The 19,769-nt window shown below is 35.7% G+C and overlaps 1 protein-coding gene across 3 annotated transcripts in view; it reads right to left on the reverse strand.

Moving 5' to 3' along the window:
* LOC135133085 (inactive rhomboid protein 1-like) overlaps window positions 1-19,769 on the reverse strand; it is a 114,569-nt gene that overhangs the window by 8,095 nt on the left and 86,705 nt on the right. For 2 of the 3 annotated variants that reach the window (XM_064061343.1, XM_064061342.1), the window contains 3 exons: window positions 7,863-8,103; window positions 7,568-7,810; window positions 7,344-7,521 (listed from right to left, as the gene is read on the reverse strand). In XM_064061343.1, the coding sequence (XP_063917413.1) occupies window positions 7,344-7,521; window positions 7,568-7,810; window positions 7,863-8,103 (662 nt within the window). The remainder of the gene's footprint in view (window positions 1-7,343; window positions 7,522-7,567; window positions 7,811-7,862; window positions 8,104-19,769) is intronic. The other variant, XM_064061344.1, reaches the window with a different exon arrangement.

Consider the following 19,769-nt stretch of genomic DNA (forward strand, 5'->3'; position numbering starts at 1 on the left):
TTTTAAAGTTAAGTCGTTAGCGGTGAAAATATCTACCGTTTTTGTGCAAGCGCGCAACTGGTCGCAAAAAATATTGTTTGTTGGGGATACAGCGAGGAACAATTTTCCAAAAATTCAGCCAATTTTGCTGACTTTTAACGGCTTATCACACTCATTATTATTATTATTGTTTTTTGACCGCCTCCGAAAATTATCTAGAAGGATATTTTTGTTAATTTTTATTTTTGTCCAGTTGCCATTTTTTTTCCTGTAATTGGGTGTAATACCGTTGGAAAATAAAGATTATTAGAATATGGTAATTTTTTGATTTCTCAAAAATTTGATTCTGAAACCGAATATTTCGAAAATTTTGTCCGAAAAAAGTCAATACACATTTTTTTTTTTCGAATCAGCATGTTGGTTATTCTAGATTTTTTGCGGATTTTTAAGGCAATTTTTCCACATCTCGATTTTTCAGTGCTCCTCCCTAATGCAATTTTTTCAACCATTTTCCAAAAATTAGTTAAAGTGTTTTTTGAAAATCGCAACATCTCGAAGTTGTTCTGGATTTCTGTTTTTTGAAAATTCTTATCGTTTTTCCAGAATCGTTAAATAAAATATAAGAATTTTTGGAATTTTCAAAAAATTTTGAATTTGAAAGCAAATTTTTCGAAAACTTTGGTCACAAAGAATACCGTTTTCGAAAATTACTTAAAGGGATATTTTTGTAGATTTAGAACTCCAGAAATCATTTTCGGCTTCATTTTTTTAAATTCCTACAATTTTTCCAGAATCGTGAAATTTTTTGTTTTTTTTTAATTTTCACACTCTTGTAATTTTTAATTTTTAATTTTGTCTTCTTTCCATTTTTCTTTTTCCTGTAATTACAGGCGAAATACCGTTGGAAAATAAAAATTATTAGAATATTTCGTAATTTTTTTTAATTTTCCAAAAATTTGATTCTGAAACCGAATACTTATTTCGAAAATTTTGGTCGAAAAACCAACACGCAATTTTTTTCGAATTAGCGTGTTGAGATCTTTATTCTAGAGTTTTTACGGATTTTTTGGCAATGTTTTCAAATCTTGATTTTTCAGTACTTCTCCCTTATTTCAACCATTTTCAAAAATTACTTATTAAAGGGTTTTTTGTAGATTGCGACATTTGGAAGTTGTTGTAGGCTTCAGTTTTTCGATAATCCATATCAGTTTTCCAAAATAGACAAATAAAATATAACAATTTTTGAAATTCTCAAAAAAATTTGAAAGTGAAAATTTTGAAAAACTTGGTCCCAAAGCATCATCAGCACGTCGAAATCTATATTCTAAAATTTTTTGCGGATTTTTATACAACTTCAAAAATTTCGATTTTTTAATTATTCTTTAATATGAAGATATTTTTGAAGTTTTTCAACTATTTTCGAAAATTATTTTTTCGAATTTTTCGTAGATTGCGACATCTAGAAGTTGTTTTCGGCTTCATTTCTTCTAAAATTCTTATTGTTTTCCCAGAATCGTCAAATAAAGTATGACAATTTTTAGAATTTTCCAAAAAAATTCAGTTTGAGAGCGAATATTTAGAAAATCTTGGTTTGAAAGCATGAGCACGCTATATTTTTTGAATCAGCACGTCACCATCTACATTCTAGAAATTTTGTGTGAATTTTCAGACAAATTTTTCAAAATGTCGATTTTTCAAAATTTTTTCTCTAAAATTTTCGAACTTTTTTTGAGCATTTTCGAAAATTATTTGGAGGGTTTTTTTTGTAGATTACATCTAGAAGTCGCTTTCGGATTCATTTCTTCAAAAATTCTTACCGTTTTTCCAGAATCGTCAAATAAAATATAACAATTTTTAGAATTTTCAAAAAATTTGGTTTGAAAGCGAAAATTTTGAAAATCTTGGTACCAAAGCATCACCACGCTGTATTTTTCGAATCAGCATGGCGACTTCTCTATTCTAAAATTTTTTACGGATTTTTACGCAACTTTTCCAAAATCTCGATTTTTCAATACTCCTTCAATTTGAAATTTTTGGACTTTTTTAGAATCTTTCGTAGATTACGACATCTAGACGTTGTTTTCGGCTTCAGTTCTTGGAAAATTCTTAGCGTTTTTCTAAAATCGTCAAATAAAATATGACGATTTTAAAAATTTTCAAAAAAAAAAATCAACTTGAAAGCGAATGTTTCGAAAATCTTGGTCCGAAAGCGTTAGAACACTACATTTTTCGAATCAGGACGTCAACATCTACATTCTAGAATTTTTTGAGAATTTTTGACTAACTTTTTCAAAATGTTGTTTTTTCAATACACTCGCCCCTCTAAAATTTTCGATTTTTTTTACCATTTTCGAAAATTATTTAAAGGAATTTTTCATAGATTGCGACATCTAGAAGGTGTTTTCGCCTTCAGTTTTTCGAAAATTCTAGAATCGTCAAATAAAATATGAGAAATATTTGGAATTTTCAAAAATTTTGAATTTGAAAGCGAATTTTTCGAAAACCTTGGTCCCAAAACATTAGCACCTATATTTTTGGAACCAGCACGTCGGCATCTCTATTCTATAATTTTTTCCGAATTTTAAGACAATTTTTCTATCATCTCGCTTATTTAATCAATATAAAATTTTTGAACTTTTTTCTACCGTTTTCGAAAATTACTTAAAGGGATTTTTTGTAGATTACGACGTCTAGAAGCCGTTTTCGGTTTTAGTTGTTCGAAAATTCTAGAGTTTTTTCCAGAATCGTCAAATAAAATATAACAATTTTTAGAATTTTCAAAAAATTTTGTTTCAAAAACGAAAATTTTGAAAATCTTGATCCTAAAGTATCATACGCTATATTTTTCGAATCAGCACGTCGACATCTATATTCTAGAATTTTTTACGGATTTTTACACATGTTTTCCAACATCTTGGTTTTTCAATACTCCTTCAATTTGAAATTTTTGGACTTATTTCGACTATTTTCGAAAATTATGTTCTCGAATTTTTCGCAGATTGCAACATCTAGAGGTTGTTTTTGGCTTCAGTTCTTGGAAAATTCTTACCGTTTTTCCAGAATCGTCAAATAAAGTATAACAATTTTTGGAATTTTTAAGAAATTGTGATTTGAAAGCGAAAATTTTGAAAATCTTGGTCCCAAGGTATTAGCACGCTATATTTTTGAAATCAGCAGGTCAATATCGACATTCTAGAATTTTTTGCGAATTTTTAGGAAACTTTTCCAAAATGTCGATTTTTCAGTACACCTCTAAAATTTTCGAAAGTTATTTAAAGGAATTTTTTGTAGATTGAGACATCTAAATGTCATTTTTGGCTTCATTTCTTGGAAAAGTCATAAAGTTTTTTCAGAATTGTGAAAATGTGACAAAGTTTTGGAATTTTCAAAAATTTGGAATTTGGAAGCGAATATTTTGAAAATTTTGGTCCGAAAGCATTAGCACGCTATATTTTTGAAATCAGTACTTCAATATCTACATTCTAGAATTTTTTGAGAATTTTTAAACAACTTTTCTAAAACCCCAATTTTTCAATTCTCCTTCAATATACAATTTTTCAACTTTTTTGGACCATTTTCGAAAATTATTTAGAGGAAGTTTTTGTACATTGCGACATCTAGAAGTCGTTTTCAGCTTCAGTTCTTCGAAATTCTTACCATTTTTCCAGAATCGTCAAATAAAATATCACAATTTTTAGAATTTAAAAAAAAAATCGATTTTAAAGCGAATATTTCGAAAGTCTTGGTCTAAAATTGTTGGCACGCTATATTTTTCGAATCAAAATGTCAGCATCTACATTCTAGAATTTTTGCGAATTTTTAAACAACTTTTTCAAAATGTCAATTTTTCAATACTCGTCCCTCTGAAATTGTTGAGCTTTTTTGACCGTTTTCTAAAATTATTGAGAGGGATTTTTTGTAGATTACGACATCTAGAAGCGGTTTTCGGTTTTAATTGTTCGAAAATTCTTAGCATTTCTCCAGAATCGTCAAATAAAGTGTAACAATTTTTAAAATTTTCAAAAAATTTAGTTTTAAACACGGAAATTTTGAAAATCTTGGTCCTAAAGCATCATACGCTTTATTTTTCGAATCGGCACGTCGACATCTATGTTCTAGAATTTTTTACGGATTTTAACACAAGTGTTCCAACATCTCGGTTTTTCAATACTCTTCCAATTTGAAATTTTTGGACTTTTTTCGACTATTTTCGAAAATTATGTTTTCGAATTTTTCGCAGATTGCGACATCTAGAAGTTGTTTTTGGCTTCAGTTTTTGGAAAATTCTTACCGTTTTTCAAGAATGGTCAAATAAAGTATAACAATTTTTGGAATTTTTAAGAAATTTTGATTTGAAAGCGAATATTTAGAAAATTTTGGTCCCAAAATTTTAGCACGCTATATATTTCGAATCAGCTCGTCAAAATCTACATCCTAGAATTTTTTGGAAATTTTTAGCCAACTTTTCCAAAATGTCGATTTTTCAATACACCTCTAAAATTTTCGATTTTTTTTACCATTTTCGAAAATTATTTAGAGGCATTTTTTGTAGATTGGGACATCTAAAAGTCGTTTTTGGCTTCATTTCTTGCAAAAGTCATACCGTTTTTTTTAAATTGTCAAAATATGGCAAAGTTTTGGAATTTTCAAAAATTTGGAATTTGGAAGCGAATATTTCTAAAACCTTGGTTCCGGAGCATCAACCCGCTATATTTCTGGAATCAGCACGTCGACAACTCTTTTCTAGAATTTTTTGCGGAATTTTAGGCAACTTTAAAATTTCGATTATTCAACATGAAATATATGAACTTTTTTCTACCGTTTTTGAAAATTACTTAGAAGGATTTTTTGTACATTGCAGCATCTAGAAGTTATTTTCTGCTTTAGTCCTGCCAAAATTCGTATAAACTTTCCAGAATCGTCAAATAAATTTTACAAATTTTTAGACTTCCCAAAAAATTTGGATTTGAAAGCAAATATTTTGAAAATCTTGGTACGAAAGCATCAATACGCTATGTTTTTCGAATCAGCACATTGACATCTATCTTTTAGATTTTTTTGTGCATTTTTAGTCAACTTTTTCAAAATGTCGATTTTTCAAGTTTGAAATTTTTGACATTTTTTCGACCATTTTCGAAAATTACTTAAAGGGATTTTTTTTAAATTACCCCATTTAATAGTCGTTATCGGCTTCAGATGTTCGAAAATTCTTACCGTTTTCCCAGAATCGTTAAATAAAATATGACAAATTTTTGAATTCCCAAAAAATTTGATTCTGAAACCGAATATTTCGAAAATTTTGGCCGGAAAACGTCAACACGCATTTTTTTCCGAATCAGCATGTTGAAATTCTAGATTTTTTTGCGGATTTTTGGGCAACTTTTCCGAATCTCGATTTTTTAGTACTTCTCCCTTATTAAATTTTTTTTCAAGCATTTTCCAAAAATTACTTATTTAGAAGGATTTTTTGTAGATTGCGACATCCGGAATTTGTTTTCGGCTTCAGTTCTTCGAAAATTCTTACCGTTTTTCCAGAATCGTCAAATAAATTATAACAATTTTTAAAATTTACAAAAAAATTCGATTTGAAAGCGAATATTTCGAAAATCTTGGTCTGAAAACATTAACACGCTATATTTTTCGAATCAGCACGCCAACATGTACATTCAAGAATTTTTTGGGAATTTTTAGACAACTTTTCCAAAATGTTGATTTTTCAATACACTTGCCCCTTTAAAATTTTCGATTTTTTTTACCCTTTTGGAAAATTATTTAAAGGAATTTTTCATAAATTGCCACATTTAGAAGTCGTTTTCGGCTTCATTTCTTCGAAAATTCCGACCGTTTTTTCAGAATATGATAATGTATTGGATTTTTAATTTGGAAACCTTTTTCAAAAACCTTGGTCCCAAAGCATCAGCATGCTATATTTTTGGAACCAGCACGTCGACGTCTCTTTTCTAGATTTTTTTGCGCATTTTTAGTCGACTTTTCCAAAATGTCGATTTTTCAAGTTTGAAATTTTTGACCTTTTTTCAACCATTTTCGAAAATTAGTTAAAGGGATTTTTTGTAGATTGCAGCATCTAGAAGTTATTTTCAGTTTCAGTTCTGCAAAAATTCGTATCATTTTCCAGAATCGTCAAATAAATTTTGCAAATTTTTGGACTTTTCCAAAAAATTTGGATTTCAAATCAAATATTTTGAAAGTCTTGGTATGAAAGCGTCAGTACGCTATGTTTTCCAAATCAACACATCGACATCTACATTCTAGAATTTTTTGCGAATTTTTAGATAATTTTTCCAAAATGTCGCTTTTTCAATTTTTTTTTTCGGATGAACATCTTGAAATCTATATTTTAGATTTTTTGCGGATTTTTAGGTAACTTCCAAAATTTGTTTTTCAATACTTTTTTTTTCGATCATTTTTGAGAATTACTTAAGGGGATTTTTATATATTTTGACCTCTAAAAGTCGTTTTACTTCAGTTCTACAAAATTTCTTATCGTTTTTCCAGAATCGTCAAATGAAATAAGACAAATTCTCTTTCTTCTAGAATTTTTTGCGAACCTTTAGGCAACTTTTCCAAAGTATCGATTTTTCAATTTTAAAATGTTTGACCTTTTTTCAACCATTTTCGAAAATTACTTAAAGGCATCTTTTGTAGATTGAGACATCTAGAAGTCATTTTCGGCTTCAGTTGTTCGAAAATTCTTACCGTTTTTCCAGAATCGTCAAATAAATTATGACACTTTTTAGAATTTAAAAAAAAAATCGATTTGAAAGCCAATATTTCGAAAATCATGGTCCCAAAAGCTTACCGATGGTCATAATTTTTTCAACTGAAGGAAAACCAAACACAACATACATTTGTTGGCCTCTTTTGAAAGTTAAGTCGTTATAGTTGAAATTATCCACCGTTTTTGCGCAGTCGCGCAACCACTCCCAAAAAAATATTGTTTGTTAGGGATACCACGACGACCATTCTTGCAAAAATCCAGCCAATTTTGGCGACGTTTCGCGGCTTTATCACACTCATCATCATTATTATTGTTTGAATGAAATTCAAATTTCCGGATTTTTTGCTCCGGCTCTCGTTTCGTACTCGCCTCGAGCCCAAAAGTTTGAAATTTTGTTTAGTTCGGTGCGGCCGTTTGCCCATAAATGTCAAAGATGCAAAAACCGCCATTTCATTACTGGTTCCATCATTGTGTAAATATTTACAAATAGTTATCGTCCCACGTATGAAAATTGGCCGGTGTTCGTGGCTACATACATTATCGATCCCCTGTGCGGGTGGCAGACGTGCCCTAACCCTTCTCCGTCGTCTAGGCTAAAGTTTACAATTTAAATTAGAAAACTCACTGAGCAATCCGCCTGCGACGACTGCACGCACCCGGAGCCGTCGTTCCTGATACAGCACGCCGTTTCCCGCTCCTTCGCCCTTATCTTATCAATCTGGTGCGCTATCCTGTCGTCTACCCTCATGCACGGCGCGAACTTCGCCCCCAGATGGATCAAGTCGCTGGCTCTGGGTCCGCCCCTGCAACGACGCGTCAAACCCGGCACGTTTTTCTAGAGCGACTCACCAAAAATTCGCCGGCTCGGTGTAGTCGACCTGCTGGAGCGACAGACTCGCCACGAGGACCTGCCCGGACCGCGACTGCATGTCGACCCCGAACGGGGCGAAGCCGTAACACATCAAAGTTGTATACAATACCAAGATTTGTACTATGGTGACCCAGTAAGTGAACATCGGTCTGTGGTCCTCCATGTGGTCGACGTGGCGCGAAGTCTTTTCTTCTTGAGCAAGGGGTTTCTGCGTCGATTTCCTAAAGGAAAAAAAGTAGAGGTGGTACTGATTAGTGTGTGGGTGGGGGTTACCCGAACATTCGCCCGACCCAGCCCATTCCGTACTGGCGCCGGTTGGAGTTGTCTAAGACGTTGTCGAGGAGGGAGGAGTATACTCTCGATCCGCCCACCGAGGGCCGGGTTTGGCCTTCGTGGCGGGGCACCACGTGGGGGTCTCGTCTCCAGCCGCCGGAGCCGGGGCGCACCACTGGACGCTCTCGGTACGGCTGGTGGGCGGTGGACTCGTGGACGCCACCTCGGTCGGATGTATCACCTAGTTAACCGTTCAAGTTTGCTCCAACCATTGTTTAAGTATATTATAGTTGGACAACCTATACGGACAATCACTTTCCCATGTAGAAAAGAATGAATATATATTTTACATCTCACTCGCTTCACTATGAAGTGGCGGTACCTTACGAAAGGGGGTAAAAATAGTCCGTAAGCACGTGATGTCGATAAGGTAGTAAACGGACGTATTAATCACTACGTTGTACGGGGAGCAGTCACAAAATAAGCAAACGTACGTGTTGAAGACTTTACCTATATGTAATATATGTATATGTAGTACATGCCTGTTTCAAGGTTAAGGTAACAACAATTTAATATTATCGCAGTATACCTTCTTACGTATTTTTTTCATTAGCAGTAGTCAAATCATTAAATACATATTATCTTTGAAACTAAAATGCATTTTATCCTAAGATTGCATCACAAAATATTCATCACCATTTAAATATATACGATTTAGACATCAAGAAATAAATTTAAAATTGCAAAAATTATATCTAGCAGACTTAAAACAGCCTTAAATGTGTCTCGTATGCACGTGCTTATCAGTATGTAGGCATTTTAACGCACAGCAATAATCGTTCTTTATGAGTAATGACTGATGACTACTGTGACACAGTAAATCCTCGAAATCGAAAATTTAAAACACTAAAAAATTCAAATATGGAAAAATTGTAAAATCGAGAAATCGAAACATAAAAGAATCAAAAAAATAAAAATTGGAAAATCTAAAATTTAAAAATCGAGAAATTGAACAATCAGTTAATTCAAAAATCGAAACATCGAAAAATTGGAAAATCGAAAAATAAAAAAAAATTGGACAATCGAAAATTTAAAAATTCCGAAAATTGAAAAATTGAAATATAGAAGAACTGAAAACTCAAAACATCGAAAAAAATTAATAATTTAAAAATTGAAAAGTTAAAATTGAGAAATCGAAAAACTGAAAAATCACAAAATTGAACGAAATATCAAAAAATTAGGAAATTAACAAATTGAGAAACAGAAAAGTCAAATAAGCAGAGTCTAAAAATCGCAAACTTAAAAAATCGAAAAAGTGAAAAACAAAAACCCAAATAATAGAAAAATTGAAGAACTGAAGAACTGAAAAATCAACGAATCGAGAAGTCGAATTGGACAATTGAAAAATCGGATAAACCAAAAATCGAAACATCGAAAAATCGAGAAACCGAAAAGCAAAAAATCGAAAAACCAACAAATCGAAAAATCGAAACATTGTAAAATTCAAAAATTGAGACATCGAGAAATCGAAAAATCAAAAGACAAAAAAATCGAGGAGTCGAAAAATCGAGAAGTCGAAAAATCAAAAAATTGAGAAACCGAAATGGGCCAAAATCGAAAAATCGAAAACTTAAATGTGGAAAAATTGATAAAGCGAGAGATTGAATAATCAAAACATCGAAACATCCGAATGTCAATAAATTGAGATCTCAAAAAATTTAAAAATTCGGAAATTTAAAAAATTAAAATATAGAACTGGAAACTCGAGAAACCGAAAAATCTAGAAATTTAAAAATTAAAATACGGAAAAGTTGAAAAATTGAGAAATTGAAATAAAAAACAAAAAACTGAAAATCCAAAAATAAAAAATAGAAAAATCTTGAAGTCGAAAAATGAAAGAATCGAAGTATTGAAAAATATCAAAACTGAAAGAAATATCAAAAAATTGAGAAATCGACAAACCAATAAAGCGAAGTCGAAAAATCGAAGAATTGAAGAACTGAAAAATCGAAACTTTGAGAAGTGGGAAAATCAAAAATAGATTAATTGAGAAATCAGAAAACTGAAAATTTAACGCAAAAATTTGAAAAACTGAAAAATTGAAAAATCGGGACATTGAAAAATTGGAAAATCCAGAAATTGAAAAGCTCAAAAGAAAAAAATCGAAAAACCGAAAAACCCAAAAATCGAAACATCGAAAAATTCAAAAACTGAGACTTCGAGAAATCGAAAAATCGGAGGATCGAGAAATTGAGGAGTCGGAAGCCGAAAAGGAAAGTTAAAAATTGAAAAATTGAGAAATTGAACAATCAAAACAACGAAACATCTGAATTCGATAAATCGAGAAAATAAAAAATTGAATAATCGAAAAATTTTAGAAAAGAAAAACTGGAAAATCGAAAATTAAAATTAAAAAAATCGAAAAATTGAAAAATTGAAATATAGAAGAACTGAAAACTCGAGATATCGAAAAACCTAGAATTTAAAAAAACGAAATATTAAAACATCGAAAAGTTTAAAAATTGTGAAATCGAAGCATTAAACAGTCGCAGAATTGAAAAATCTAAAGTTTACAATAAATTGAAAATCCAAAAAGTAAAAAATCGAGAAATCAAAAAAATCCGTCAATTCAAAAATCGAAAAGTCGAAAAATTGAAATATTGAAAAATCTCATAACTGAAAGAAATATTCAAAAAATTGAGAAATTAAAAAATTGGAAAACTGAGAAATCGAAAATCTAAAAAAGCAAAATTGAAAAATCGTAATCTTAAAAAATCGAAAAATTGAAGAATTGAAGATGTGAAAAATCTAAACTTTAGGAAGTCCAGAAATGGACAAATAAAAAAAAATACTTTAGAAATCGGCAAACTGAAAATTTAGAAACGTGAAAATTTGAAAAATTGAAAAATCGAAATATTTAAAAACCGTAAAATTGAAGAGGACAAAAATTGAGAAATCGTATCATTGAAACATCGAAAGATAGAGAAATCGAAAAGCAAAAAATCGAAAAACCAACAAATCGAAAAATCGAAACTTTGTAAAATTCAAAAATTGAGACATCGAGAAATCGAAAAATCAAAAGACAAAAAAATCGAGGAGTCGAAAAATCGAGAAGTCGAAAAATCAAAAAATTGAGAAACCGAAATGGGCCAAAATCGAAAAATCGAAAACTTAAATATGGAAAAATTGATAAAGCGAGAGATTGAATAATCAAAACATCGAAACATCCGATTAAAAAACAAAAAACTGAAAATCCAAAAATAAAAAATAGAAAAATCTTGAAGTCGAAAAATGAAAGAATCGAAGTATTGAAAAATATCAAAACTGAAAGAAATATCAAAAAATTGAGAAATCGACAAACCAATAAAGCGAAGTCGAAAAATCGAAGAATTGAAGAACTGAAAAATCGAAACTTTGAGAAGTGGGAAAATCAAAAATAGATTAACTGAGAAATCAGAAAACTGAAAATTTAACGCAAAAATTTGAAAAATTGAAAAATTGAAAAATCGGGACATTGAAAAATTGGAAAATCCAGAAATTGAAAAGCTCAAAAGAAAAAAATCGAAAAACCGAAAAACCCAAAAATCGAAACATCGAAAAATTCAAAAACTTAGACTTCGAGAAATCGAAAAATCGGAGGATCGAGAAATTGAGGAGTCGGAAGCCGAAAAGGAAAGTTAAAAATTGAAAAATTGAGAAATTGAACAATCAAAACAACGAAACATCTGAATTCGATAAATTGAGAAAATAAAAAATTGAATAATCGAAAAATTTTAGAAAAGAAAAACTGGAAAATCGAAAATTAAAATTAAAAAAATCGAAAAATTGAAAAATTGAAATATAGAGGAACTGAAAACTCGAGATATCGAAAAACCTAGAATTTAAAAAAATGAAATATTAAAACATCGAAAAGTTTAAAAATTGAGAAATCGAAGCATTAAACAGTCGCAGAATTGAAAAATCTAAAGTTTACAATAAATTGAAAATCCAAAAAGTAAAAAATCGAGAAATCAAAAAAATCCGTCAACTCAAAAATCGAAAAGTCGAAAAATTGAAATATTGAAAAATCTCATAACTGAAAGAAATATTCAAAAAATTGAGAAATTAAAAAATTGGAAAACTGAGAAATCGAAAATCTAAAAAAGCAAAATTGAAAAATCGTAATCTTAAAAAATCGAAAAATTGAAGAATTGAAGATGTGAAAAATCTAAACTTTAGGAAGTCCAGAAATGCCTGTGGGTTGAGTTACCTATCAGGCGCGTCCCCAGTGTTGCGGATAGGGGGAGACCGGCATTGTCTGGGGAAGGGGGGTCTGGGGAGGGCGGATATGCCCCCGGGAACTAAACACTCTTGGGGGTGGTGGAAGTCCGACCTGGATTTTTCCCTTCTCCAGATATGTAGGTTAGGGCTGAGGCTCGTCTTGCCTGGACATGCCTTGGTGGTTGTCGGCTTAGACGGCCGCGAAGGCGGTTCAGTAGAGGAGGGCTGGAAATAAACGTGCCCCCCCGGGATTAAACCCCTGGTGTGGGGTCGTCAAAACAGCCCCGCGGACAAGCTCCCGCGTGTTTGTGCCGTGCGTGGAGACCCGTAAGGTGGGATGAAGGAATCCTGGAGGTTGAGCCCCCCTTGGTGCAGTGTGTCACCAAGGCTGGGCAACACGCCTCTTTGGCCTGGATTTCCACCAAAACGGGAGGTCGAGACTAACCCATCTCAGATCAATCGGCTGTGTCGTCGGGTCAGACCGCCGACAGGGTGAGTCCTTGGGGGAAGTGTAGTCTGAGCACGAGTAACCTCACTAGTTGAGGCTGCGTACTGCAGGATGAGCTTCCCTGGGGGCTATATCCTTCTGCTAGCCCTGACGTCGAAGTTCGGCGTCCCCTTGTTGGACTCCGTGGTGGGTGGGGACGCAGGAGGACGAAATCAAAATCCAGATTATGGAAATCGAAAACAATAAAAAAACCACTGAGGAAGTGCCTTCGGGTGCACCTCAAACAGGAAACCCAGCCAATGTGGGGTCGCAGCCTCCTAGGAGGAAGCGAATCTGCGGGGCTGAGGTAAAAAGGCGGAGGAAGGCTCGTTTGCAGGCGGAGGCGGCGAATACCGACCCGCCGAAACCGGGTCCATCCTCCTCCGGGATAAACCTCAAGGGTAAAGGGCAGGCTACGATAGCCAACCCTAAACAACCCGCGGGGAAAAAGACCTCAGGGTCAAAGAAGAGAGTGAGGTCTTCAACCTCCACACCTCCGGCAGCTGAGAAGCAAAAGAGGATGAGGAGGCAGGAGACTACCTCTAGAGAACAGAGCTACAGGGAGGCGGCTGCAAGTCATCTCCGTGTAGCTGTGATTGATGTGCAGCATCCACTTGGTAAGCTGACTGCTGGCCAGGTGGATATAGTACAAAAGGGCCTGATGGGAGCGCTGGACAGGCAACTGGACCAGTGCTTGGCATCGGGTAGACAAGCAGCCACTTTCAGGGGCATGAAGTACACAGGGGAAGTCCTAAGGATAACCTGTGAAGACGAGTTGTCCCTGAAATGGCTACAACAAACAGTGCGCTCCCTAACACCCTTGTGGGAGGGCGCACAACTTAACGTGGTCCCCTTGGCTGAGCTACCAAGGCTGGTGAGGGCGACCCTGTGGATACCGGGACCACCGGTGGATGCAGGAGTCGTACTTCGCCGCCTGGAGGGTCAGAACCAATGGGCCCACGTCAAAAAATGGCTTCTTTTCCATCGCGAGGCCAAACCCGAGGCTGCCTCTCCAGGCAACCTCTTTGTGTTTGGTCTTGGGATGGAAGAGGCCAAGATAATCAGGGAGAGAGAGGGCAGAATTAATTATATGCTGTCCTCTTTCAACCTGAAACTCAAGGAGAACGAGGCGTCGGCTCAGGAAGGGCGGACCCCTATGGAAGAGGTAGAAACCCCAGGGGATGAAGCCTCTACCAGTGGGGGCGGGCCCGCCTGAGAATGTGCCTCGTGTCTCCTAGGACAATTATGGGATTTTTGGTTGCAGAGATGGCGCTGCAGCAGATAAATTTCATTCAGATCAACCTGCAGCATTGTCGCATGGCGACGACTGTTTTGTGTCGTCGTCTAGACAAGATGCAGAACACTATAGCAATAATCCAAGAACCATGGATTGTAAAATCCAGGATCGCAGGGTTGAGCAATTTAAATGGCACTGTTGTTTCAGGTACCACAATAGAATCTCCAAGGACATGCGTCTACATTCCGAGGAAAATCAAAGCCGTCCTCCTACCTCAGGTCAGCTCCAGGGATGTGACTGCGGTAAATGTTAAGTGTAACATAGGAAGAGGCGAAGAGCAACTGGTAATAGCATCTGTGTACTTACCACAGGGAGCACAGGAACCATGTCCAACATGGGAAATGGCGAACTTGGTGGAACACTGTGATACCGGAAATATAAACCTCATCATCGGTGCCGATGCGAATGCCCACTGTCTGTTGTGGGGGAGCAAAGACACTAATGATAGAGGAAGAACACTAGCTGAATATCTTTTATCAACAAATCTAGAGATTCTCAACCGAGGCTGCGAACCAACTTTCGTAACATCACGTAGTCAGTCAGTAATAGATATTACACTGGCTACATGGGATATCTCACAATATATAATGGGATGGCACGTCTCTAAAGAGGCGTCAGTGTCAGACCATAGATGGATCATGTATACATCAAAATGTATAGACATGGAGATAAAGACGTACAGGAACCCTAGGCTGACGAACTGGGCTTTATACAACGAAGAACTGGACGACAGACTGGGGACCTCCGTGCAGTCTATACCAACGGAATACATTTCGACAGAAGACATAGAGAAAACCTTGACCATTATCAACGACTCTCTAATGTCAGCGTATGAGAAAAGTTGCCCCCTAAAGAAGGAAGGTCTGGGCAAAGGTACACCATGGTGGAACCGAAGGCTCAGCCTACTTCAATCGGGGCTAAGAAAACTTTTCAATAGAGCAAAAAACACTAAGAAAACTGAAGACTGGGAAGCCTATAAAGAGCACCGGAAAGAGTTTAAAAAAGAATTAAGAAAGAGGAAACGGGAAACGTGGAGATCCTTCTGCAGCGACATAACGTCGACTGCTTCGGCCGCAAGGCTGAAGAGAGTTCTCTCGAAGGACCACACACATCAACCAGGTTTCCTAAAGAAAGAAGATGGCACCTTTACAGCCACCTTAGAAGAGTCCGCAGAACTTTTGCTGCAGACCATGTTTCCAGGCAGCACACGGACTACCTCCCATTCCAAAAGGGATGTAGTCGGTACTCAACCTTCCCCGAAGGACTGGGCGCTGGCTGCAAAGGTAGTCACGGAGGCAAGACTGGAGTGGGCAGTGGACAGCTTTTCCCCATACAAATCTCCAGGAGTTGACGGTATTTATCCCGCCCTCCTGCAGAGGGGAATGAGCAGACTACGCCCTATTTTGTTGCCAATGCTTCGGGCGTGTCTGGCCTTCAGCTACATACCGAATGCATGGCGAAAAGTAAAGGTTATCTTTATACCTAAGCCAGGACGACAAGATTACACCTTGGCTAAATCCTACAGACCAATTAGCTTAACATCATTCTTGCTGAAAACGCTAGAAAGACTAAGCGAAAAAGAGATTCGGGAGACTGCTTTGAGCAAGCAACCTCTACATCCGAACCAACATGCCTACATCCAAGGAAGATCCACCGATACGGCCCTACACACAGTTGTAAACCGTATAGAGTGGGCGATGGAGAACAAACTCTTCACCTTAGGAATGTTTTTGGATATTGAAGGAGCGTTTGATAAAACGACCTTCAAAAGCATAGAACTAGCCCTACGAAAGCACGACGTGGACCCCACCCTAAGTAGGTGGGTGGCCAGTATGCTGAGGAACAGGGAAGTAATGATTAATGTAGGTGGCACTGAGATCGAGGCTGTTGTAGACAGGGGATGTCCTCAGGGAGGAGTTCTCTCTCCTGTACTGTGGGATACTGTCGTTGACAGCCTGATACGACGCCTCAATGATCTTGGCTACCACACAATTGGATACGCGGACGATCTAGTCATTCTGCTAACAGGAAAAAACGCAGATACATTATGTGAGATAATGCAAGCTGCAGTAAAAATAGTCGAGGAATGGTGCAACAGACATACCCTCTCCGTTAATGGAGAAAAGACGAAACTAATCCTGTTCACCAGGAAAAGGAAAATTGGCACACTACAGATGCCAAAAATATTTAACACAACGCTTCAACTTTCGGACGAAGTCAAATACCTGGGAGTTGTATTGGACTGGCGACTGAATTGGAAGAAGCATGTAGATGATAAAGTAGAAAAGGCACGCTCGGCTCTCTGGCAATGTCGTAGGGTGGTGGGAAGGTCGTGGGGTTTAAATCCCAAGATCGCCCTTTGGATCTACACGGCAATAGTCAGACCGATGCTGTGCTATGGAGCTTTAGTTTGGTGGCCCAGAGCCAGACAAAAAACAACAGCCCTGCAACTTGAACACGTTCAGAGAATGGCGTGTCTCAGTGTTACAGGAGCAATGAGGACCACTCCCACAGCGGCTCTGGAGACTCTTCTTTGCTTAGCACCTCTCAACCTTTACATAGAGGAAGCGGCAATGACGACGTCTCTAAGACTTCACTCTCTGGGAGTATGGAACAAGCAAGGCCGCACAACGAAGCACACTCGGATCTTAACGGAGGCGTTCAACAGAATACCCTTGTTGAGGATGGGTTGTGACCGAATGGGCACAAAATTAATATATGAGAAGACATATAGAATATCAATGAGTGATAATTCAGAAGGACGAGCCGACATAGATATCTATGTCGATGGTGCCAAAACAGATAGTGGTTCAGGAGCCGGCATCTACTCCGAACAACTGAACGCACAAATCAGTGTACCTCTCGGCACCCACACGTCTGTCTTACAAACAGAATTGATGGGAATAATGCTGGGAGCTAGAATCATTGCTGAACGTGAAATCGGCAACAAATCAATACGCATACTTACTGACAGCAAGTCTGCACTACTAGCCCTGGACAGCTGTATGGTTCGATCCGGGCTGGTTTGGGAGTGCAGACAAACGCTAAAGTATGTAACGCAGAGGAATAGTGTGGTACTTTGTTGGATCAAAGGACACAGTGGCAACGAAGGAAACGAGAGGGCAGATGAGATGGCGAAGCGAGCCGCGCGTATGCCCTTCTGGGGACCCGAACCGGCAATCACGCCTTCGGTCGCCCTCTCGAACGAACTCGTAAAGCAATATACCCATAGACGCCATGAGCAGATATGGGCGACGTTGAGCAGCTGTCGGCATAGTAGAGCTTGTATGGCGACACCAGACCGTAAGTTGACAAAATTTTATCTCTCACTTTCAAGGGACAAACTGCGTAAACTGGTAGGATTCCTTACGGGACATTACCAGTTTAACAAACATCTACATACGATAGGGGTAGCAACAGACCCAATCTGTCGTGGATGCAATGAAGAAGAGGAAACAGCTGAGCACATTCTTCGTGAGTGTCCAGCCCTAGCCTCCTACAGGGAATCCATACTAGGGGACATCTGGCCTAGTATGGCAAATATCAGGGAGTTTCCACCCTCTGCATTACTCAAGTACATTCAAGCAGTTGGATGGCTTGACGAGTAGAGGAGCGGGAAAACACCCTGATATGGACTTGGGGAAGGTACAATGGGCCCAAAGGCGAGGCCTAAGTGCCGGCTGGCTACGGTCAGCCCCCATAAATTAAGAATCCAGAATCCAGAAGTCCAGAAATGGACAAATAAAAAAAAATACTTTAGAAATCGGCAAACTGAAAATTTAGAAACGTGAAAATTTGAAAAATTGAAAAATCGAAATATTTAAAAACCGTAAAATTGAAGAGGACAAAAATTGAGAAATCGTATCATTGAAACATCGAAAGATTGAGAAATCGAAAAGCAAAAAATCGAAAAACCAACAAATCGAAAAATCGAAACATTGTAAAATTCAAAAATTGAGACATCGAGAAATCGAAAAATCAAAAGACAAAAAAATCGAGGAGTCGAAAAATCGAGAAGTCGAAAAATCAAAAAATTGAGAAACCGAAATGGGCCAAAATCGAAAAATCGAAAACTTTAATATGGAAAAATTGATAAAGCGAGAGATTGAATAATCAAAACATCGAAACATCCGAATAAAAAACAAAAAACTGAAAATCCAAAAATAAAAAATAGAAAAATCTTGAAGTCGAAAACTGAAAGAATCGAAGTATTGAAAAATATCAAAACTGAAAGAAATATCAAAAAATTGAGAAATCGACAAACCAATAAAGCGAAGTCGAAAAATCGAAGAATTGAAGAACTGAAAAATCGAAACTTTGAGAAGTGGGAAAATCAAAAATAGATTAACTGAGAAATCAGAAAACTGAAAATTTAAACCAAAAATTTGAAAAACTGAAAAATTGAAAAATCGGGACATTGAAAAATTGGAAAATCCAGAAATTGAAAAGCTCAAAAGAAAAAAATCGAAAAACCGAAAAACCCAAAAATCGAAACATCGAAAAATTCAAAAACTGAGACTTCGAGAAATCGAAAAATCGGAGGATCGAGAAATTGAGGAGTCGGAAGCCGAAAAGGAAAGTTAAAAATTGAAAAATTGAGAAATTGAACAATCAAAACAACGAAACATCTGAATTCGATAAATTGAGAAAATAAAAAATTGAATAATCGAAAAATTTTAGAAAAGAAAAACTGGAAAATCGAAAATTAAAATTAAAAAAATCGAAAAATTGAAAAATTGAAATATAGAAGAACTGAAAACTCGAGATATCGAAAAACCTAGAATTTAAAAAAATGAAATATTAAAACATCGAAAAGTTTAAAAATTGTGAAATCGAAGCATTAAACAGTCGCAGAATTGAAAAATCTAAAGTTTACAATAAATTGAAAATCCAAAAAGTAAAAAATCAAGAAATCAAAAAAATCCGTCAATTCAAAAATCGAAAAGTCGAAAAATTGAAATATTGAAAAATCTCATAACTGAAAGAAATATTCAAAAAATTGAGAAATTAAAAAATTGGAAAACTGAGAAATCGAAAATCTAAAAAAGCAAAATTGAAAAATCGTAATCTTAAAAAATTGAAAAATTGAAGAATTGAAGATGTGAAAAATCTAAACTTTAGGAAGTCCAGAAATGGACAAATAAAAAAAAATACTTTAGAAATCGGCAAACTGAAAATTTAGAAACGTGAAAATTTGAAAAATTGAAAAATCGAAATATTTAAAAACCGTAAAATTGAAGAGGACAAAAATTGAGAAATCGTATCATTGAAACATCGAAAGATTGAGAAATCGAAAAATAAAAAAATTAAGAAATAGAAAATTTAAACAATGGAGGAATCGGAAAAGCCCAAAATTGAAATATTGAAAAATTGAGACATTTAAAGTTGAAAAATCAAGAAATCGACAAGACGAAAAATCCCAATAGCGTATTTAGGTATAAATCACAAGATCACGACTATTCTACTTTTTAAAATTTAAATAACATTATAAATTGGAAAATGTTGATTTTTTTTCCAAAAATCTTGAGTCTAAGCTGAAAACTCGACACGGATGCATAAACCGTAAACGGGGCGAAACTACAATTTTACTATTGTAAAATTTGACAAATTTTGGAGAGTGTAATTTGATAATACAATTTGAAATGTAAATTTTGTCATTCGGGAACATTATGTATTAAATTGTTAAGATGTTCAAGAACTTTGTTCACTTATTCGTTGTAAAGTCCAATGGTCGAAATGGGTAGGTCTTCGTAGTGGATGTGTATTAGATCAACTCTAACGAATATCGGTTTATAGATAAATCGCTTAAAGCCGATATTGGCCTGAGGGTGCTTTGGTCTGTAGATCAAACAAGTTCTCAGGT

Source organism: Zophobas morio, unplaced genomic scaffold (genome assembly GCF_036711695.1).
Source record: "Zophobas morio isolate AGI-343-1 ecotype UQ-CSIRO unplaced genomic scaffold, CSIRO_AGI_Zmor_V1 ptg000021l, whole genome shotgun sequence".
In the NCBI taxonomy this organism is placed as follows: Eukaryota; Metazoa; Arthropoda; class Insecta; order Coleoptera; family Tenebrionidae; genus Zophobas; species Zophobas morio.